The sequence below is a fragment of the Phacochoerus africanus genome, chromosome 11 (assembly GCF_016906955.1).
Source record: "Phacochoerus africanus isolate WHEZ1 chromosome 11, ROS_Pafr_v1, whole genome shotgun sequence".
NCBI lineage: Eukaryota > Metazoa > Chordata > Mammalia > Artiodactyla > Suidae > Phacochoerus > Phacochoerus africanus.
Genome location: NC_062554.1, coordinates 96,888,922 through 96,910,926, shown reverse-complemented (window position 1 = coordinate 96,910,926; position 22,005 = coordinate 96,888,922). Strand labels below are relative to the sequence as shown.

The window sequence follows — 22,005 nt, the reverse complement described above, 5'->3', positions numbered from 1 at the left end:
TCAGATTTTAATTTCCACTGTTACATTATTGGTAGGCTTTCTCTTAAATTATGTCCAATAACATTTTTATGTTTTTTATTACATGGTATTAATTTAAGAAGAGATATTTCTTCTTAGGTGGACTTTTAGACTTTTAATATTTTTTTTCTGAATTTGTCTCAGTATATTCATTATCCAATTTAGAAAAAAATTTAAAAATGAGTCACTAGAAAAATGTCATAGATGTCTTCAATACATCTATTTACAGGAGTGTTCATATGTCCCTAATTTACAAGTTTTCACAAATAAAAGTATTGAAAATAGATAACTCTGACTTCTAAATCAGTCATTTGTAAACTTTGGGAGGGGCAGTGGAAGGAAGGATGTCACTGATATATTACTTAAATGACAAATTATTGGTGATTATATTAACTTTCAGGGTCACTGAGGATGAAATTAACACTGGATTTGATCACTCAGCAAATATATATAACAGGAAGTTATAAAAAACCATGAGAAATGGAATATCATGCTGTCCTTTTTCCTTATAAAATGCAAAATGTGCCCCTTAAGATATTCCATGTTATTCATGTAGTAGCTTCTTTCAGAGATGGAGATGAAGACGTGATGCTAATATTTTCTACGTCCCAGGAAAGACAGTGAAGCTTTGAATCACACCCTTCCTTCTCTATCCACACTGACCTTATGAATGATTTTTTAAAAGACATTTTACTGATTAATTTAATCTGTTTTTGTCTAATGCTGTCACTATTATGCAGGTGTTTCACATACTCACTAATCATTCACTCTAGCTTTAGAGATAATAAGATCAATGGTCACTTTAAGGAGCAAGAATAATGGTATATAACCTTCAGTACAATAGGTATTTAGAAATGAGAGTAAAGTTAGTTTAATAACATGGTAGAGAGGATTTTTTTTCTTACATAAATATAATATGTGATGGCTCAGTGTACCACATTGTCCTTGCATTTATGCTGTAATATTGCTTTTTAAGTGTATCTTCCTTTCTCTAAAGATGTTTTTGGTTCAGGACTTGTTTTGGAAGCAGTCAGTTAAACACAGTTTAAGTGGAAACCAAAATTTCATTGTAAATAATGGAAAAAAGTTTGAGACATTATCCTAAGTTAAAGAAGGTAAATTCATTTTCTATTTAATAAATTTAGGTTATAATTCCAGCTATATCCAGATGCATAGAATGAACAAAGAATTTTTCAAGTAGCAAGTTTTTGTTTTGTGTTAAAAAATGCAAATGCAGTTTAATTAATTAATTAATTAAGTGGTGCTGGGAAAACTGGACAGCTACATGTAAAGGAATGAAATTAGAACATTCTCTAACACCATGCACAAAACGAACTCAAAATGGATTAAAAATTAAAGGCCAGATACTATAAAACTCTTTAGAGGAAAAATAGGCAGAACACTCCTTGACATAAATTGCAGCAATGTCTTTTTTTAGTCACCTCCTAGGATAATGAAAATAAAAACAAAAATAGACAAATGGGACCTAATTAAACTTAAAAGCTATTTCACGAAAAGGAAACCATAAACAAAATGAAAAGACAACTCACAGAATAGGAGAAAATCTTTGCAAATGAAGCAACTAACAAGGGATTAATCTCCAAAATATACAGAAAACTCAATGACAAAAAAACAACCCAATTGAAAAATGGGCCGAATACCTAAGTAGACATTTCTCCAAAGAAGACATACAGATGGTCAGTAGGCATATGAAAAGATGCTCAAGATCACTAATTATTAGAGAAATGCAAATCAAAACTACAGTGAGGTACCACTTCACACCAGCCAGAATGGCCATCATTAGTAAGTCCACAAATAACAAATGCTGGAGAGGGTATGGAAAAAGGGAACCCTCCAACAGTGTTTGTGGGAATGTAAATTGGCTCAACCACTCTGGAAAACAGTAAGAAGGTACCTCAGATAACTAACTATAGAACTACCATATGATCTAGCAATACCACTCCTAGACATATATCCAGATGAAATGATAATTCAAAAAGACACATGCACCCATATGTTCATAACAGCACTATTCACAATAGCCCAGACATGGAAACAACCTAAATGTCCATCAACAAATGAATGGATTAAGGAGATGTGGTAGATATACACAATGGAATACTACTCAGCCATATAAAGTGAAATAATCACATTTGCGGCAACATGGTTGGACCTAGAGATTACCATATTAGGTGAAGCAATTAAGACCGAGAAAGACAAATTCCACATATATCATCACATATGTGGAATCTAATTAAAAATGACACAAATGAACTTACATATTTCAATAACAAACTTATGATTACCAAGGGGGAAAAGAGGGTGGGGAAAAGAGATAAATTACAAGTTTGGAATTAATACATACACACTACTATATAAAATAGATAACCAACAAGGACCTACTGTATAGTACAGGGAACTCTACTCAATATTCTGTAATAAGCTATATGGGAAAAGAATCTGAGAAAGAATGGACATATGTATATGTATAACTGAATCATTTTGCTATATACCTGAAACTAACAGAACATTATAAATCAAACTATACTCCAACAAAATTTAAAAAATACACATAATCTGATACATAGAAAAAAACAATTTATCAAGCAGCAGGCTTTGGTTTTGTGATAAAAATGCTAACACAATTAAGATATTTATCTTTAAATAACATAAATAAAATCTTTATAAGATTGATATAAGGAGAATCATATTTTTTGGAGGAAAAATTCATAATCAACATCAATTTTTTAAGGGGAATTCTTAATTTTTCAATATTTATTTCATTCTCCTTTGAACAAATATTTTCTCACTTGCTGTTTGCTTGCAAAACAGGCAGGATTGTTTGAGTGGAAAGTAATTACACAGAGTCAGTTTTGAAAAATGTTCTTACATAATCCTGAACTGATAACCTACTTTATGAATACTTATATAACTAGGATGTTGTTCCTTAAATGGAATCCAAATAGTTTGATTTATATAAAAATGCTGCCCAAAGGAAATACATTTCCAATGTAAACAAATACAAATTAAAAATAGCATACAGATTTATATGGCTAATGCTGCAACAAACACTGAGTATTATCTTTCATATCATTCAAATGTAGTCAATAGCCATAAAGTAAAGAGGAGTTTGCATAATTATTTGATAAACACATATTCAGTCCCATGGAAACTAACTTCTTGAGCTTATTTCATTAATATTTCTATCTTATCCAAACCATAATCAATACTTTCCAAATAATGTTCAAATATTTTCTCTTCTCTTATAGTTGGTTTTAACCTGGTGGATTGCAAAGATTCTGAGAGAGAATCAGACCAGAATGAATAAAATATAATTAATTCTATTTTTAGGTATTTCTGAACATGTTGATATTTGGTTGCATATAAACTTAAGTCAATGACTAACTGCAATTTTTCAATTTCAGTTGAAGGCAGACAAAACTCATGCTTCTGTCATTCTTCATTATTTTTTCCACATATCCCTTTTTTCTTTCTTTTTTTAAGGCCACACCTGCAGCATATGGAGGTTCCCAGGCTAGGGGTCGCATCAGAGCTGTAGCTGCTGGCCTACACCACAGCCACAGCAATGCAGGATCTGAGCCACGTCTGCGACCTACACCACAACCCATGGCAATGCTGGATCCTTAACCCACTGAGAAAGACCAGGTACTGAACCTTCATCCTCATGGATGCTAGTCAGATTTGTTAACAGCTGAGCCACAGCGGGAGCTCTCCACATATTTTTTTTTTTCCCTTTTCTTTTTAGGACCACACCTGAGGTATATGGACATTCCCAGACTAGGGGTCGAATGGGCTGCTGGCCACAGCCACAGCAATGCCAGATCCAAGAGCCTCATCTGTGACCTACACTGTAGCTTGTGGCAATACCAGATCCTTAACCCACTAAGCAGGGCCAGGGATTGAACCCACATCCTCATGGATATTAGTCAGGTTCATTATTGCTGAGCCATAAGGGTAACTCCTCTTCCCACATATCTTTAATTGGTTACTTAGTAAATATTACTAGGATGAGAGGTTCATGGGAACAATGATTTTTGTCTATTGTGTTCACTGCGGTATTATAGACACTTTGAAGAGTTTCTAGAACATAACAATCACTCAAAAAAGCAAACAATAAGTATATAAATGTGACTAAATGATGAGCAACTAATATGGGTAATTCAGATAATACTTTCTATAAGCAATAAATCAATATTTTCAGAATTCCATTTTTAGCTTTAATTATTTAAAAATATAATTAATTATACACTTAAAAATTAAGGCTCAAGGATTAGGTAAGTGGTAAGAAACTTTTCATTAATTTTGAATCAAAGTGATGATCTCTGGTGTTTCTATTGTTGTTTATGCCAACCACTGATTTGCCATGTATAGGACCAGTAATATAGATAAAAGAAGTAAAAGAAACAATTTATAAATAGTTGTTTCTCCAATATATTTTATCATCAAAAAAGGACACAAAATGCATTCTATCTTTATAATACTCCCTCCTGTTCCACCTTAGGCTAGGAATAGCTTGATTAAAATTGATAGTCAACTTTCCAGTCAAACTTGAGAGTCAATAATGAGAAATGAATAAGGACATATAATTGTAATTTAATCTATATCATGCCAATAAAATATTTAAAATAAGAATATAAAATGAAAAATTGTCATTTGTCAGTCCTAAATTATACATTAACATTAAATGAGAAAGGAAAGGAGTTCTGAAATGCAATATAAGAGATATAAGGCATAGAAAATTTAGAGGCAAATATGATAATTATATCTTGGAATAAAGCTCTCATTATCCAGGGTCCTTGGCCTTTGGAAAAAATATGATTGTGCCTAAGTATAGATCAGTGGCTCTTAAATATTTTGGTCTGAAGATCTTTTTAATATGCTTAAAAATTATTGAATTCCTCAAATAAATACCTTTGTTTTATGTCAGTTACAGCTATCAATATTTGCCATATTCAAAAAAAGGAAAATTTAACATAAACAGTTGACAAATACGTATTCCTTTAGCCATCAAAGCAATGATGTTATGACACCTCATGGAAAGGCAGGAAAAGTTCACTGCATACTTAAGAATGAGAATGAAAAAGAAAAATAACATCTTAATATTCTTAAGAATTATTCAGCCTTGCAGAGCCCTAAAAGGGTCTCTGGGACCCCCAGGGATCAATGGACACACGTTGAAAATTACTGTTCTAGATCTACAGTGACGCAAATGAAGTACTAACTGTGAAAAGGAGGAAAAAAACTTAGCACCAGATTTTTTTTTTTTTTTGACAATCACCTTAAGCCAGTATGACAGTCATTCTATGGTGCCTTTTATTTTTTTATGCAAAAACCCCAAGTTATTTTAATACCTTTCTTGAAAAGATTGACTAATACTGGTGTGATCATCCTTTTAATTTCTTTAATCTTCTGCAGAACGTGTTTCACCTAGAACTTTACAACTCTAGAAATATAAGGTATGAGTTAAATTTATCTATCATAAAAATTTGCCTTGTTTTATTTTTGCTTAAAAAAGCCTACTTTATATTACACAGAACCCAGACTAAATAATGAAATTTGGCAGGCATAAAATAATGCAAATTCTTCTTCAAAATGGGTTTTTTCAACATAAAGTCTTTTCAATTTTCTTGTAGGTTAATAGTTGGTAGAGCCAAAATGGTTATTTACTTTAAGAAATGTTAGTAGCAATGCCTTACAACAAACCAAAAGTATATAAGTCCATATAGAAATTTGAATTGTGTAGAATAAAAAAAAAGTTCATTTGCTATCTTTCTATATAGAGATTCCAATCTCATTCACGTAGAGTCAGATAAAAATATATGACCTATATGTATAACTGACTGACTTTTCTGCACACCAGAAACTAACATTGTAAATTAACTATACTTCAATAAAGACCTTTTAAGTAAAAATAAAAGCTCTGAAAAAAATATAATGTGAATCATAGCACTTAAAATAAAAGTAGATTTTGCTTGTGTGTGTATGTGTGTGTGTGTTTAATAATGACCACACCCAGGGCATGTGAAAGTTCCAGGGCCAGGGATTGAATCCAAACTGAAGCTGCAGCAATGCTGGATTCTTTAACTCACTGCACTGGATGAGGATAGAAACTACATCTCTGCAGCAAACTGAGCTGCTGCAGTCAGGTTCTTAGCTCCACTGCACCACAGTGGGAACTCCTCTGTGTTCTTATAAGGACAAGTGTAACAGAAATTTTATTTCATTGGCTTTCTTACGTTTAAAAATAGGGACCTATCCTGATTTACATCAAGTGTTTTCTTCTTAGAAATTTATCTGTTCTTAAAAAAATAAAAAGTCTGTTCTTTGATTTATAATACTATTTTGATTAGTTTCTGTTCAAGTCGTCAATTAGTTTTTATCTTTCGGTACTTTAAAACACACTGAGGTATAAAGCTATGGTTATATTTACATTGTTCCTATATATGCATCTAAAAAAATAACCCAATTAAAATATTTCTGATATGTTTTCATTTAAAATGAAAAAGTGTTTTTCTGTTTGGCACCTCAATGATTAAAATATATATTTATACACTCTACAAAGTGATAAAATATAAAAGGCTATTTTTCACACTCAGGCTCATTACACATAAAGATTCCTTTCATCCTATCCCATCCCCATATGTCCCCCTCCCCCACACAGAGTTTATCTTGCACAACAGAGAATGGATGGGACACCATGATTTTACATAATGTAACACGTTTGGATGAAACGTAGTTAAAAATCAAGTAATTCCTGAATAGCTGTCAGGATTTAGGCAATACTGCTAAGTAGCTCACAGTTCCTTTGACATCCCCCCACCTCTCCTCAGGCAGCATCCCCCCACCTCTCCTCAGGCAGCATTCCCACCCCTGCCCCCCGGTTCCAGGATTCCTCCTACCCAGGTGATAATCCTCCCAGCTCCAAGCTCAGATTGTACCCTCTGTCCCGGGTCCCGCACTGTATCCTCATCAGCCTTCTCATGTGCCATGCTTTTCATTTCTTTCCTCCATCAGCATTTACTTGCCTGTCACATTTCCTCAGGGTCCTGCTCTCTGCTGGCAATTTGGTAAATTAACTTTCTGAAAATACAGTTGCTCAAACCCAAAGAAAAATAATTTGCATTTTAAAAAGTTTCACTTTGTTAAAGACATGTCATAAATAGCATTTAAGGGATGTGGCATGGTAAAAATTTGGACTTTATCTTCTCAGATCACATATTAATAGTCCCACTCAATCATAGGTGCACAGTTAAATCATATGACTAAGGTAGACCAATACCCAAGCCAAGTTTCCTACTGAGATGGGCCAGTTGCTATTTATGTCAGATGAAATGAACATGTAAGCTGCCAGAATGAACCAGAAATACTTCATGTGGATGGTTTGGTATCCCCATGGCTTCTACTAAAAAAGAACAAAAGTACCCAGTGATGGTGGATCAGTGAATTCACCTTTGGGAATGAAGTTCTCATAAAAATAGACTGTGTCACATGGTCAGAGCTATCTATTTACTGTCTGTGAGTGTGTACAGGAAGCAGAGGTATTTCTGGCAATGAATGTTGAGTGACTACAGAAAGATTTGAAAAGGCATAGTCAACCATTCTAAGAAAAACCAAGACATTAGAAAAGCATTTTGATTTTTACAGACAACAAGGAAAGAAAACCCTTGCCATCAGAGAAAAAGGCATAACATTTTGAAAGCTGAAATCCAATTCAATTCTCTTAGATTTTTGTTGGAAAGTCACTGTGTTCACATTATTATAATTTCAGTTTTCGTTTTAATTTAAACTATCCAAAATTTAATGTTTTAGGATTTTCCTCCCCCACCTTTTTTTTTTTTTTTTTGGCACACACACACTGGAATGAGGGATGTAAAATCCGTTTTTATTAACCTCCTGCATACATTACCCAAGACTTCAACTCCAGATGAACTCATCCTGATTTCTCCTTTACTGCTCTTGTGAACTCTCTCCTTTCCAGAAACAGAGAACGCTAAATTCCTTCTGCCCCAAAGTGACCCATTTACTTCCAGTTAGAAGAGAATGGGATTATTCTGATCTGCTTCTGCCTTTGTAACAACCAACAGTTCCCTCCACTCCCAGCGCCCCCGCCCCAGCTTCCCAACCCAGCCACCCACTACCACTTGCTCAAGAGAGCAGCTTACACAGAGAGATGCTTTAGTAAGAGTTCACCTCGGCAACATGGACATCAAAATCTTCTTTGACAGGTGTGGGCTGCATATGAGCCTTATTGAAAATGGAGTTTCCAGCAGTGGTCTATGGGAGTAGCTTCAGGCTTTTCTCCTACAATTCGGCCACACTATGGGGCCCTCGATCATAGTTCACTCACGAACCTTGGTCACCGATTCATCTTCTCAGCTAACTCTCCAAGCTGTCCCAACAGATCTTATTGCCCACAGTGGAGGGATACTTCTGCCCATCCTGTAAGAGTGTTTCTAAACTTCAAACTCACCTAAAGTCTTAGCATCAAACAAAAATAGCTCAGGCATTTCAAAATGCCCCTAAAATTTAATCTTCAATATCAACTGAATTAATTTTCAAGGTTTTAAGAATAGATGAATTTGTTTCAATTTTGGTATGGTCTTTAAAACAATCTATTTTTAAAATTCTCTTCCCTGGCTGTGTTGCCTTCTAAAATGGCCAGGCTTGTTTTCAACCAAACTAAATGGCTTGGAAAACAACATTTCCAGGAATTTCTAAATAGAAGCAGAGAGTTTAGTTATCAGGATGATCTGGCACAATCTGTCTAATCCTTCCCTTCAGGTTTCCTAGCATTCAACTAAACCCTGGAGGGAGAGGAAAAGTTCCTTCTGGCTCACTCCATAATTCTTGCTTGACCCATATTTTATGCTACTGCAAGCAGAAATCTGCTGAGAAGCTCACAAAGAAATATACAAAAAGCTCTTTAGGGACAGCTTCCTCCCCCTTGATAGAAATGACTACAGATGTACACATAGGCTCCTCTGCAGAGCCTGCCCACTGCCACACTGGGCTTGTGCAGTGAGAAGGTTTTGCTTCCTTGGTTTGTGGCAGCTTAATTATCAACCTTCAGAAAAGAGGATGAAGTAGGTAAAGCACGTCTAAATTGTACCCCACCATCATTTCTAGCAACCTCTAATCATTTATAAGGACTTGCATGTAAATAGCAAATAAACAAATGACGACTGTTTTTCTGAAATCTGGAGGGTTTGATTTCAAAGGAGCCAATGTTTTTAAAAAGCAAAGGCTTAGGCACAGTAAGACAAGGGTTATACTATCGATTCTAACAATTTCTAGTATGTGTCCTTAATCAGCCTGCTAGTCCTCTAACCCTGATAGCTCACTCAGAAAACGGAATATCTGCAATGAATTCCTCATGCGTTAGGTGTGATAAAATGAGAAAATGGGTGATGAAACACTTTTCACAATGTGAAGAATTATTCTAAATGTATGAGCATATCCACTAGAGTAGTATTCAAAGAAAGGGAATTAAAAAACATTTTACTGCAAATTTTAAGACCCACACCTAGAAAAAATCTCAAAGTATCATATAGTAATACTTACACCATGATAATTAAAAATGGAGTGAAATAAGGGAAGCATTTGACTGCTGTGACATTTGCAATTATGGAACATTTAAAGTAAGAAAATGAATAACATTAAGAAATCAACTGAACTTATTTGATGGATGAAAACGTGAGAGGCAGAATACTAAGTATCCTTGGAAAGTACTAGTAAGGCTAACTAGAAAAGGGTACCTGTGCTTTGGTGACAATCTATATACTGGGCTGAGTCAATACATATTCCAAATTATCTTCATATTAAAGTTGTTTCCTTAATTACCTGTTTATTTCAGAAATATCACAGTGGTTTGCCCTCGGTACAGCCACATACATCTTCCATTGCTCCTAAATATCTGATTAGTTGGGGCAAGAACACATTAAATTTTTAAACTTTCTGAGAATAGAGAGAAGTGCGATAGAAAAGCACAAGGCTTAATTTTAGTTGTGTGGAAAGTACAGAATCATAAAATCAAGTGTTTTAAGGCTGAGAGGGACTTCAGGGGGCAAATACTGCTATCTCACTTTTTAAACCTTTCCTTGATATATGTTTCTGAATTAGAACAAAATGATTTTATAACCACTCTGGTTTGATACCTTTCTCTGGCAAGGAGTGGCACACTTTCTTGGGGAAAACTCTACAAATGTTGAGGTCAGGTCATAGGGACAGATAGTAACTTGCTTTCCTTTCTGAACAAAGCTACAGAATCAAGTCTTGTCCAGAGCAAGGTTTGTAGGATTCATCTTCCTCTATCCAGAAACCTGAGAAGATTGTGAAATATACTAGATGTGAGAGAAAGGGAGAATGGAAGCATTGCCTGGCGTAGCCCAAACCCCATTATTTATTCACATGTTTATGCAAGCTCTGGTGCTTTCATCTAGTAATGATTTCCCACCTATCTCATAATGTTTCCAACATGAAACTCTGTCCTGCAACCCAATGTTCTATCATTACAGCTCTCCCTAGCAATGAAGCAGTAACTCTACATTCTCTATTGCAAGGAATCAAATGAGAAAGCAAAAACTGACACACTCATTTTAAGCTGCATCATATAACAATGGCTCAGAACCCGGTAGTTTATGAATGAAATAAAGATACTTTATTTATTACACAGGCACTTTGATATTCACATGCCCAACACATCTGATACACTTGACAACTACGGAAACATGAGTGGAAAATGTGTTTGTAGGATCAAGAGAGAACTTTCACCATGTAAAGGTGAATGAGTGCATTAACAATTTTTTCCTTTACTTTCCTCTAAGAATTTCCAAAATCCACTGAATTTTTAAAAAGTTACACTTGAAGTAATATTCGACAAAAAACTGATCTACATTCCAACTGGTATGCTAACTTGATTGTGAGCAGTTTAAACTTTTATCACAATGCAACATATTTATAGTCATGCTTGAACAGATTAAGTTAGTAGCATGCATTCCATTCTGCAATATGAATACTGTTAATCTATTTCCCAACAAAAGTCAAAAGATGCCCAGTGCATAGAAAAATACAAATCACTGTAGTCGATAGATTATGAGACCGATCTTGGGACTCACACGGTGATGATGAAATCCTGAAATGCCATGCTCACAAAAGCACATTAAAAAGTGGATAAACATACTTTATCAGACAATCTGAAAATTAAAGGATGAGGACTTTAAATTGGGGGGAATGTTCTTGCTGTGTGCTTTCAATAGTGCCTTTCTGCTCACCTCCTTCTGGCTTGACTGGTCCATCGGACATCACCTTCCTGAGGGCTAGCTGGCTTTGGTCTTGGTTGCCATTGGCTGGTGGAGGCAGATTATCAGACTGAGTTCTTTGAATAGGGAGGACTCCTGCTATGCTGTGTCTGTGCTGCTTCCTGGCATGATTAGACTGACCGCTTTTATGTGCTGCTGTGGCAGTGTGGGTGAAATGGAAACCCAGAGTATGTATCCTCAGATGGAACCAGCTTGAATGTTATTCATGCAAACAGAAGTGATCTTTTGCTCTACTGAAAGAAGTTGTGTATTCAAATGCCAAAATGACACCACATGCACAGCACTAAAGGGGGTTAAAACTGGCTGTTTCTTTGGAATGAATGACTTTGGGAGATGGGGAGAAAATTCATATATCTCCATCGTTTGATTAATGCTTCTTGGGAGGAAGAGTGCCCCTACATTTTTAGTTTCTGTACTTACTAAGTTCTTAGCTAATTCTATAAATTGAAATTACAGCAATTAAGATGGGTGAATTGTTATATTTTAATTGCTATCTTAACTCTTAAAGGACTTCCAATGGCTCTAAAACAAAATAACCCTATAAATTCTCTGGTATCATACACAAAATATGATCCAACAGAATGGACCCATCTGTGCTCCTTAATGAGGTTACATTGTCTTATCACATTTGCTTAGACATGTATTACTACTATGTACTTTTTTTAGGACATCATAAACATGATTTTCTTCACAGATTTTTTTTTTCAAACTAGAAAGTTTCTTCATCATTTCACATGCATAATATATTAAAATTTTTAAGCTTGAAATGGTCTTTCCATTTCCCCTAAGTTCTAGAACTTGACTGTTTATCATAGTACTCTTCTGCCAAAAATTTTTGAGAGTTTTCAGAGGCGAAATCTTAGCGCTAATCTGTTCTACATGCTTGTGTGTCTGCTTTTTTTTTCTTTTCTTTCTTTTTTTTTTTTTTGGTGTAATGCCTGGAAAATTGGCAGCCACCTGTGCTTACAATTCCTGTATTCTAAAGGATATTTAAGTGCACACAAAAAGGACACACAACATTGCTTTGCCTGCAAACATCACAGACACAGCTACCAAATACTATGAGCCAGGTTGGATGGATGGTAGAGACAAAGGAGAAACAGCCAGTTTTATATTGGTCTATGTAAAGTAAAAAAAAAAAAAGAAAGAAAAAAAGAAAAAATCTAAATAAGAAAGAGCATATTTATGTACTGATACTGTTCTTACACAGACAAAGGGACAGAGAAGAGGGTGAGCAGAGTATGCCAAAAATAAAGCAAACGGGGAAGGACAGCAGGAAAGAAAGGCAACAGATGAACATTAAGCTGCCATGCTGAGGAATTTATTTGCGTCTTTTACTTGGTTGAAGGCGGAGTTGTTGCACAGCAGCTTCGGCAGCGGCTATAGCAGCCCCCGCATCTTCCAGGTGGGTCTGAGTGACGCTGGTTTTGCTTTGACTGCGAGATGGTCCGTGAGAGCGGAGATGGCCTTCGGATGAGGATTTCGAGCTTCCAGGACTACTATGGGATTTCTCAATGGTGGGAACCTGCATGTCTGGTCACGAAAGGGTAAAATGTGAGTTAAAGTTGCTCTGATATTCCGGAGGCTTGGTCTTACATAAATTGCAACTAAAATTTATGTTAATGCTGTTTCTTTTCTGGCTCATTTATGCAACTGCTTACCATACGGCAATGTGATTAAACATTTGGGAGACAATTTTGGGGAGGAAAGGGAAGAGGATGATACTATTGAGAAGAAGGATACATTCTAAGGAGCCTCATGTGAATAAATATACTATAGTTTCACCAAGCAATTCTGCAAATTCTAGTAGGGACCAGGTAAGAAACAAGAGGCTCCTACCGCTGCAGGAGGAGTTGTTATTATCATCTCAGGTGATTTTAGAGAATGTATATATAAGATCACACATTTACCATGGTAGGGATAGAGAGAGAGGCCTTTATACCAAAGATATTCCAGAATGTTCATCAGGGCAGGGTTGACCTGGCTAAGTGGAACCTGTAATTGATTTATAAAACTCATAAGTAATCTACAGTACTTATTGTAGTCAGTGATTTCTCATATCCACTCAGTGGCCTACTGGCTCAATTTTTCATCTCCTAGAACACTTGCATTTCTGATCCAAATTGCAAAGAACCACTTTTTAATTTGATGTACTTCTTAAGAAGAGGCGAAAAGGAAGCAATACTCAGGTCCAATCTAAAAATTTATATTTGATACTTATGAATAGCTCAGTATATCCTGGAAAGACACTACTGCATGGTTACCTCGTACAGGCAGTAACTCAGTTTATGATGAAGATTAATGTAGTGTGGTAGGATAATTGGTTAATGAGCCTCTCAAAGGAAAAGCTCATTTAAAAGGGAATGCTGTGCATATTGCCAAACTCAATGTATGACATGGCAATTAAAATAACAACAATAATTAAAAAATCATAGAACTAGTTCGAATCCAATATTTAGAAGTGGTTTAAGTAATTTTCAGCGTACTACTTGTTTTGATGATATGGGGAAAATGTTTTTTTTTTTTTTGTCTTTTTGCTATTTCTTTGGGCCGCTCTCGTGGCATATGGAGTTCCCAGGCTAGGGGTTGAATTGGAGCTATAGCCACCGGCCTACGCCAGAGCCACAGCAACATGGGATCCGAGCCACGTCTGCGACCTACACCACAGCTCTCGGCAACGCCAGATCATTAACCCACTGAGCAAGGGCAGGGACCGAACCCACAACCTCATGGTTCCTAGTCGGATTCGTTAACCACTGCGCCATGACGGGAACTCCGGGAAAATGTTTTTGATACAAATAAAAAGCAGGATGCAAAATTGTATATGTCCATATGTTGTTACTTATATAATTTATGAGTAAGAACATACCTATGGAAACAATAGGGGTTGAAGCAATCAGAGGAAATATCCATAATTGGTAATGATGATGATGCCTAATCAATGAAATATTGAGGATTTTTATGTTTTCTTTATGAAGTATCCCAATGCATTTTATAAAAACATATTATCATTTTGAGAGCTGAAAATGACCCACTAGCTCACATAACCCAACCTCTTCCATTTTACCGGTTGACAAACAGAGAGCCAGAGGCAGGGATCACAATGTCATGAAGTAATTATGGGCTGATCTGAGACTCAAGCCCATTTCTCCTGATTACATAACCACTAGTCTTTGCATGATACTGTACTACATATTTCTCAAGAGAATTCAACCTTTCAAAAGATATTCAATATATAGGCATTCATATTCAAGAATATATTTAGTGAACCAAGAGACATGTTTTCTACTTGAAATGTCTCCTACCCTTGGATGGGTCAGGGAAGATACCATGGCTTCTGCTTTTGATGACAGATGGCTTTGGGGACTGCTGGCTGCTTTGACTGGAATGGGACTTGCCATGATCAATGCTTTCAGTCTGTTCTTTGAGAGGATACCACCTAGGAGTGTTATCGAGGTGAGAGGTACTAGATAGATCAATCAATACCTGAAAAAAAAAGGTGTAATAAGTCAAAGAAATTCAAGGATTAAGCTATAATTCATTCATTACCTTTTTCTATGATCTGAACTTTATTCAATAACATAAATCAAAAGATACAGTATAACCTTTCAGATAATAAGGCTGTCTTCCTCATTTTCCTTTACCCATGATATTGGGGAACAAGTCTTGTGCATACTAAATGCTTTATAAATGTTTAGGCTGAACTATATAACATCTCTGACTATTTAAGTTATTTGGAGATGATGCAAAAAGGTAGAATCACAAGTCAATTTCTTTGTGAAATAAAGCTTTCTTTTGTTAAATGGACACATTCTTCTTACACTTGGCTAGCAATGTTTTTGATTATTTGTTACAAGAAGGACAAAATGAAAAAGGATTACTAACCTATTCCCTCTATTTTAAAACATACTTTAATTCACATTTGAAACAGGGATATGACCAGCAATTTATTATAACAAATCAGTGTCATGATTTAATTGGCAGCACTTTTACTCTCTTAGTAGTACATAAATAATAGGGAATTTTAACAGTAGCTGGCATCTTAAATTTGATCAGATTAAAAAAAAATGAAAACCAGCATAATGGAAATATGCTTTAGGTTTTTGTGGACAATTAATATATAAGGAGTTTAATAATTCAGTTTTTTTAAATAGAACATTAAGTCATAAATAATAGTACCTTCTAGAGTAGTCTTGTCTAAGACCAAGATTAGTCCAAGAGGCTATACCACATGGAGCCTGCAGGTGAAGGTGTCACCTTGATTGTCACCTAGTTTTCTACTGTTTCTATCACAAGGACATCAGATTTTCTAGGTGTTACACATTTTTGGAGAATATTTATTTTTAGTATTAATTCAATACTTCTGCTCTAAGCAAAATATGTATTTTGGGAATATGATAGATGAAAAAAAACCCCACAGGCTCCAACCATCCTGCTAGACTTCATAATTAGGTTAGATTCCTTGCAGCTTTATAAAAATTATTTTTATTGTTTTCTCCTACTTCTAGTTTTGCTTCTTAAAATATTTTGAGATTTTTCTATGGGACATTTAAATAAGAATGTAAAATGTCTCATCACATCATTCATGCATGCAGTGAGCAATAGCAATTAAATAACCTTAAAATGCATTTGAAAAAAATCCAGCTCATTTTATAATACATTTATCTCAGATGATTAACATAAGAATTTGGATTCACAGAATGATTATATAACTTTCCATCAAAACAATTAATATTTCATCTTGAAAACTAACTATAATGTGCATCAAGTAGTAAAGTGAAAACTATTTTTTGAGTTGTTATGCATCTATTCAAAGAGTCAGTTGGGAAATAAGTTATATCCACCAAATAAATTTATTCAGAAATGGTTATTTTACAAACTTAAGAAATAGGTTTTGCATCAAGCTTTAAGTGGTAGTTTATAATGAAGCAAAAAAGAAAAGGAAATCATAGGCTCACCTCACCAAGAAAGTCATTGGAAGAAAATCTATCATAATCCCAGACTGTCACCTCCAGTGTTTTCTTCTTGAGCTACAGTTCAGATAAAAATGTCATTAACCTCATTTTTCTTCATAAATTTTCATTACAATCATATAATAGACTCATTTATTTTTATTCTTGAATCTTTCCATATAATGTAAAAATACTTTAAATTTTACCTAAAATTATAGATGAATAATATATAAACTGTCAATTGTTTTGTAGATAACCCAACTATTTTGTAAAAAAAAGAGGTGACGTTTAGTTATTTCATGTTATTTGACCTCTGCCCATTTTAAAAAATAGAAAGCAGAATCTATATATACTCTAGATATACACAATTAGTAAGTTGCAAAAATGAATAGGTTATTTATATAAAGTATTTGGATTATAATTTTTTGTTTCAGTCACTTGCCAAAAAACATTAGCAGGTGAATTTAAATTTCTGTAGATGAATTTAACTTATTTAACTTATTTAAACTACAGGTGAATTTAACTTATTTAAACTACAAGAACTGAGATTACAATTTACATCCAATTTTGACCTAATGGTCAAATTAGAAATCTTCTAGAGGATAAATGAGAAATCTCATTCCGAAAGACAAGATATTTGAAAGTTGTTTTTATGGCTGTCTTCTTCCTATTCTATTTGTGTTATTTTTATTCTTTTCTCTCTGAATTCATCCTTATAAACCATAAGTTATTTTCTGTTCTTTATGCAAAGTTATGACATGAAGATTTTCAGAAACACATTGATGCAATTTTGCCTAGAGTTATTTACTTGTGTTGATAATCCTTTACACCAGTCTTTATGCATTCTTCTGTACAAGTTAGTTCCACAATGCCAGATCCTTAGAAAGCTTAATTTAGAGAAGAGATGATCCCTAAAATATTGCCTGGTAGGGTAATTCATTTCAGTGCATATGAATCTTTTTTTCTTTGTATCATTTATGAAAGTCATAATATAGCCAGTTAGAAAATATTTTTTCTCAAAATATGAGAGTGGAGCCCAGACTACTGAAATGTTTAATTCTAAAATAATCAAAGAAAAGTGTTGAACTAGTCTTATTTCATTCAGTTATTTTATTTACTTTTTAGCTGTGTTGTCAAAATGTGCCCATTTTCTTTCACCATATCTTTGAACAGCACCCAGTTCCCTTTACTGGTTACATTTCTTGAATCTATTTACTTATTTTTTTGTTTGTAGGGCAAAATTGATATGGATCACAATCTTTCCATAATTCTGTCACCACTACTTTTATATTAGCCTAAATCTCTCATATAGAAAATAATCATTGCATACCTGTTCCATGGAGATACTTTTATAAATTACTGTTTGATTCCACTCAGGATTAAGACTTTTCTGAACATATTTAGTCCTTCTCTTGTATTCGGCACTGAATTGGAAGAAAAGAAAGAGTTACCTTGATTGTTCACCTTGACTAATGACTTCATAGTCAGCCTGAGGGCATACAGACTTTTAAAGATATTTTGTTGTGAATCACTGTGTAATCATCTCATCATCCTTATGTCTTAAACATTATTTTAAGCTAAACGCACAATGGCAATTTAAAAATATCTTGGATGCTTTTTGTGTTATTTGCTCTATTTTTTTTTAAGAAAAGCTTTTAGGTGTTCTGACTATACTCTTTCCTGAATGTGTGAGATAATATCTTCTTCTCCCATAAATAATAATTTGGTATTTAACTTTCCAATACGTTTACAATTGTGTCAGCCAAGCCAAGCGGTCTTTCAGTTCATTTGTCTTCTGTAAAAACCTGTAATAACTGTATTAAATGAGGAAAGGCTGCACAATGGCTGGCTGGTGCTATAGCTAAAATTCCAAGGTCATTTGTTACCCTATATTTAGAGTATATTCTGACATCCTCAGTAGAGTAGAATATTTAATCTAGTTATGAAATAATCTTAATTAAACAAGCATTTTGGCTTATGGCATTCATGTTACAAATGATGAAATAAATCAAAATTCTCCTCATATATTATAACTTGAGGTATGTGAGTTTATCCTTGACTTTTCCATTTCCTCCCTGATTACCAGTTAGGAGCTTATATATCCTACATATTGAAGCATACCTTATTCTAATTAAGTTTGACAGAACACCTATAGCTGGCATCAACTAACTGATGGGGTTGGAATTACTGCTATCTGCTATTAGCCAACAGTACCCACGTGGACCAGGCTTTTCTCTACCCTCACTGGCTTTTCCTGAATTTTTTGCCTAGAAAATAGATCCACTTGTCTGGGGTCCTTTCATGTGCCTGGAGTTCAAAAGTTGCCTTTCCCTAGAGGAACTAGACCCTGACCCTGGATTTGTGGTTCGATTTCCATCAATGGGCAGACAAACTCTTGCTACATTCCTGGTTTCAAGCATTGCCAAATTCTGGAATACCTACTAGTGTTCCTCAGGCACTAACTTATTTGTTCATTATAGATAAAACTTCTGAGAATCAAGTTCTACCCACTTTTAGAGATGGGTCTATAGCCTAAGTATATTTCTTCTCCCTCTGACTTTATTCTTTTTCTTATTAGCCATTTTCAAGGGCAATGGTTTCCAACATTGACTGCATCTTAGGATCCCTTTGGTATCTGAGTTCCAAGGGTGGGAGGTGAGGCAACCAGCACAACACCCACATCTCCCTGCCATTCATCCCTAAGGATAGACTTTCTTACAGGTCTGTGGTGAGGCTTAAGCATCAGAATTTTTAAAATGACCTGAGTAAATCTAATGTGTTGCTAAGATTGAGAACCACTGAGCTCTTAAGACCTCACATTGCAGCCACTGCAAAGTGAACCCAATTTAAGAAATAAAGCGGAACTGTTCTCATTTCTAACCCACCTATTTAAATGGATAAAAATAAGAGCAGGATTTGACAATTTTGTTGCTCAGAATAAAGAGGAATTAATTCTGGAGAAATGTATGGGTAATTATTCAAAGACACAGGGATTTCCATAGACTGTGGACTAAAGTTTATATCTGTACATATACTTTTTAGATAAATTTGTCTGTCTAGTTAAATTTATGTACTCAAGTACCTATAAAATTCCACTTCAACTTAATTCCATTGCCATGCTAGAGAAATTCTCCCACATGTAAATAAGGAATTTATTTAAGAATATTCAGTGCAATATTGTTTCTATATAAGTATTTTTTGGCCACTTCATGCTGCAGCTTGATGTGGGAGTTCCCAGACCAGGGATAAAACCCAGGCAGCAGCTGTGACAGGGAGTGCAATATTGTTTCTAACGGTATGCAATAAGATAAGAAAAAAATATATTATGATATAGTCACTCAATGAAATTTAAGCAGCAGTTAAAATGAATGGTATTCACGTTCATATATTAAGACAGATAAGTCTTTAAAAAATCTTGAGCAGGGAGTTCCCGTCGTGGCACAGTGGTTAACGAATCCGACTAGGAACCATGAGGTTGCCGGTTCGGTCCCTGCCCTTGCTCAGTGGGTTAACGATCCGGCGTTGCCGTGAGCTGTGGTGTAGGTCGCAGACGCAGCTCGGATCCCGCATTGCTGTGGCTCTGGCGTAGGCCGGTGGCTACAGCTCCGATTCAACCCCTAGCCTGGGAACCTCCATATGCCGCGGGAGCGGCCCAAGAAATAGCAACAACAACAACAACAACAAAATCTTGAGCAAATCATTTGCATAAGGAAAACTATAGCAAGTTATTATGATATAAAGGTAAAATCACATGAAATAATACTGAAAATTACTTATGCCTACGCTAACACACACACATATATATGTGACATATATATTAATATCATAAGACAGGCTGGGAATTATAGATGTTAAACTAATATTTAGTAGTTATTTCAGGCAGACAGAAGAATGGTTTCTCAGGGCTCCAGGGGTACCTATAATATATATATTTATTGAAAGAATCTGAAGCCAATATAGCAAAGTGTTAAGACTTCGTAAAATTGGATAACAAGACCATGGGTATTTATTACAGTATTTTCTAAAATTTTCAGTAATTTTGAAATATTTTATAATTGAAAATTAAAAACTATTTTGGAAAATTATGTCTCTTTATATTTTATGCTTTTTTTTTTAATGATGACAGAACAAATATGACCAATTCTAACTTCATAGCAAACTTTGGTTGTTCTTTGGAATTTATGGCTCTTCCTGTTGTAGGTACACTGAGGAAAAAAAATGCATTGTTGTATGAGTTTTAAAGTTTCTATTTGTTTTGGTCTTCATTATCAAGGTTGTGAGATCATGGGAAAAATATTTTATGGATAAGATCTATAATACAGTGAACATTGGTAAAATTGTTATTTTTTCAAATTCTGAAAAAATGAATGCATAAAAATTTGTGAATAAGACTGAGGATGGAAATTAATGTCAAATGCAAATTCATGTACTTTTACTAAAATTTCAGATATGACAGTATATCTAAATGCATAAATATATAAAATGTCCAGAACTACTGAAATGTCTTCAAAAGGATGCATTAGTCACATCTTTTCTCAATTTATAAATATTAATAATTTTTACAATATTTCACATGCATCTTTTAGACATTTTTTTCACATATATTTAAGCAGAATTATTGAATACCAATCACTCTGAACCTGGAACTATGTTCTATCAAAATGTACAACTACAAAAGTCTTAATTGTACTAACATATTACTATATATATTTGATATTTGCATGAGAAGCACTTTATAAAGTAAGCATATTAAAATAATAACAGCGAACATTTACTAAATGCTTAATTTTTCCCAGGCAGAGTTCTAAATTGTTTTCATGCATTAAATTATTTAATGCTCACTGCAACTCTGAGACAGGGATTATTTATTATTCTATTTTATAGCTGATAAAAACTGAAGCTCAGAGGAATTAAGGCATGTTGGCAAGCCTTCATAGTTATTAATTCATAGGGCCAGGTTTCAAACACAGGGAAACTGATTCCTTGCTCTTAAACATGTGCTATGTGAACTCAACTGATTAGGCCCATCATAAAATGTGACTAATCCAATTTTCTTAACTTCATTAGCTGAAGTGTCTAGTTGTCTTATTTTACAATCAAAGTTGTAAGCTTCAATTAAAGTATATATTTAACATATATAACAAATTATTCATAGCATGTTATATATACACATATCATCAAAAATTGACAGCTTTAGAATTGCTCAGGGAAATACTTAGGGGTATATCCTAAGAGAGTATTGTGGAACAACTAACTATAATCATTGTCAATACTTACTTTTGCCCACATACACTCAGATATAACCCAAATTGGCTGGGAAGATGTTTGCTTCACTATTAATAAGTTTGATTTCTCTAATTCTCTCAAGACTCAAGGTATATATGCTTTGCCTTTAGGGTAAACCAAGGTAAACACCTCTTACTCCTGATCCTGCCTCCACCAGCCCTGGTTGACCTGGGGAAGTGGCAATGAAATCCTTTACTATCTTTTCACACTTGAATTTTCTGACATGCAGAGATGGCCACACAAAGCTCTTCCTTCAATAACCCTTGTTGTATAGCTGCCTGTACTGACCATCATGAGTATGATCCCAAGGGGCTGTGTTCCCACTTTATACAACTGAAAACTCTACAATTCTCATTACCATATGAAAATCTGTGTATTTACAAGTTGAAGATGGCCAGGTAAGCAGAGGG

At 34.6% G+C, this 22,005-nt stretch overlaps 1 protein-coding gene across 1 annotated transcript in view; it reads right to left on the bottom strand.

Moving 5' to 3' along the window:
• Positions 1–22,005, bottom strand: part of PCLO (piccolo presynaptic cytomatrix protein) — a 400,569-nt gene that overhangs the window by 45,602 nt on the left and 332,962 nt on the right. Inside the window, 4 exon segments of the mRNA XM_047753722.1 lie at positions 12,696–12,890; positions 14,663–14,843; positions 16,316–16,387; positions 17,640–17,733. Coding sequence (XP_047609678.1) covers positions 12,696–12,890; positions 14,663–14,843; positions 16,316–16,387; positions 17,640–17,733 — 542 coding nt within the window.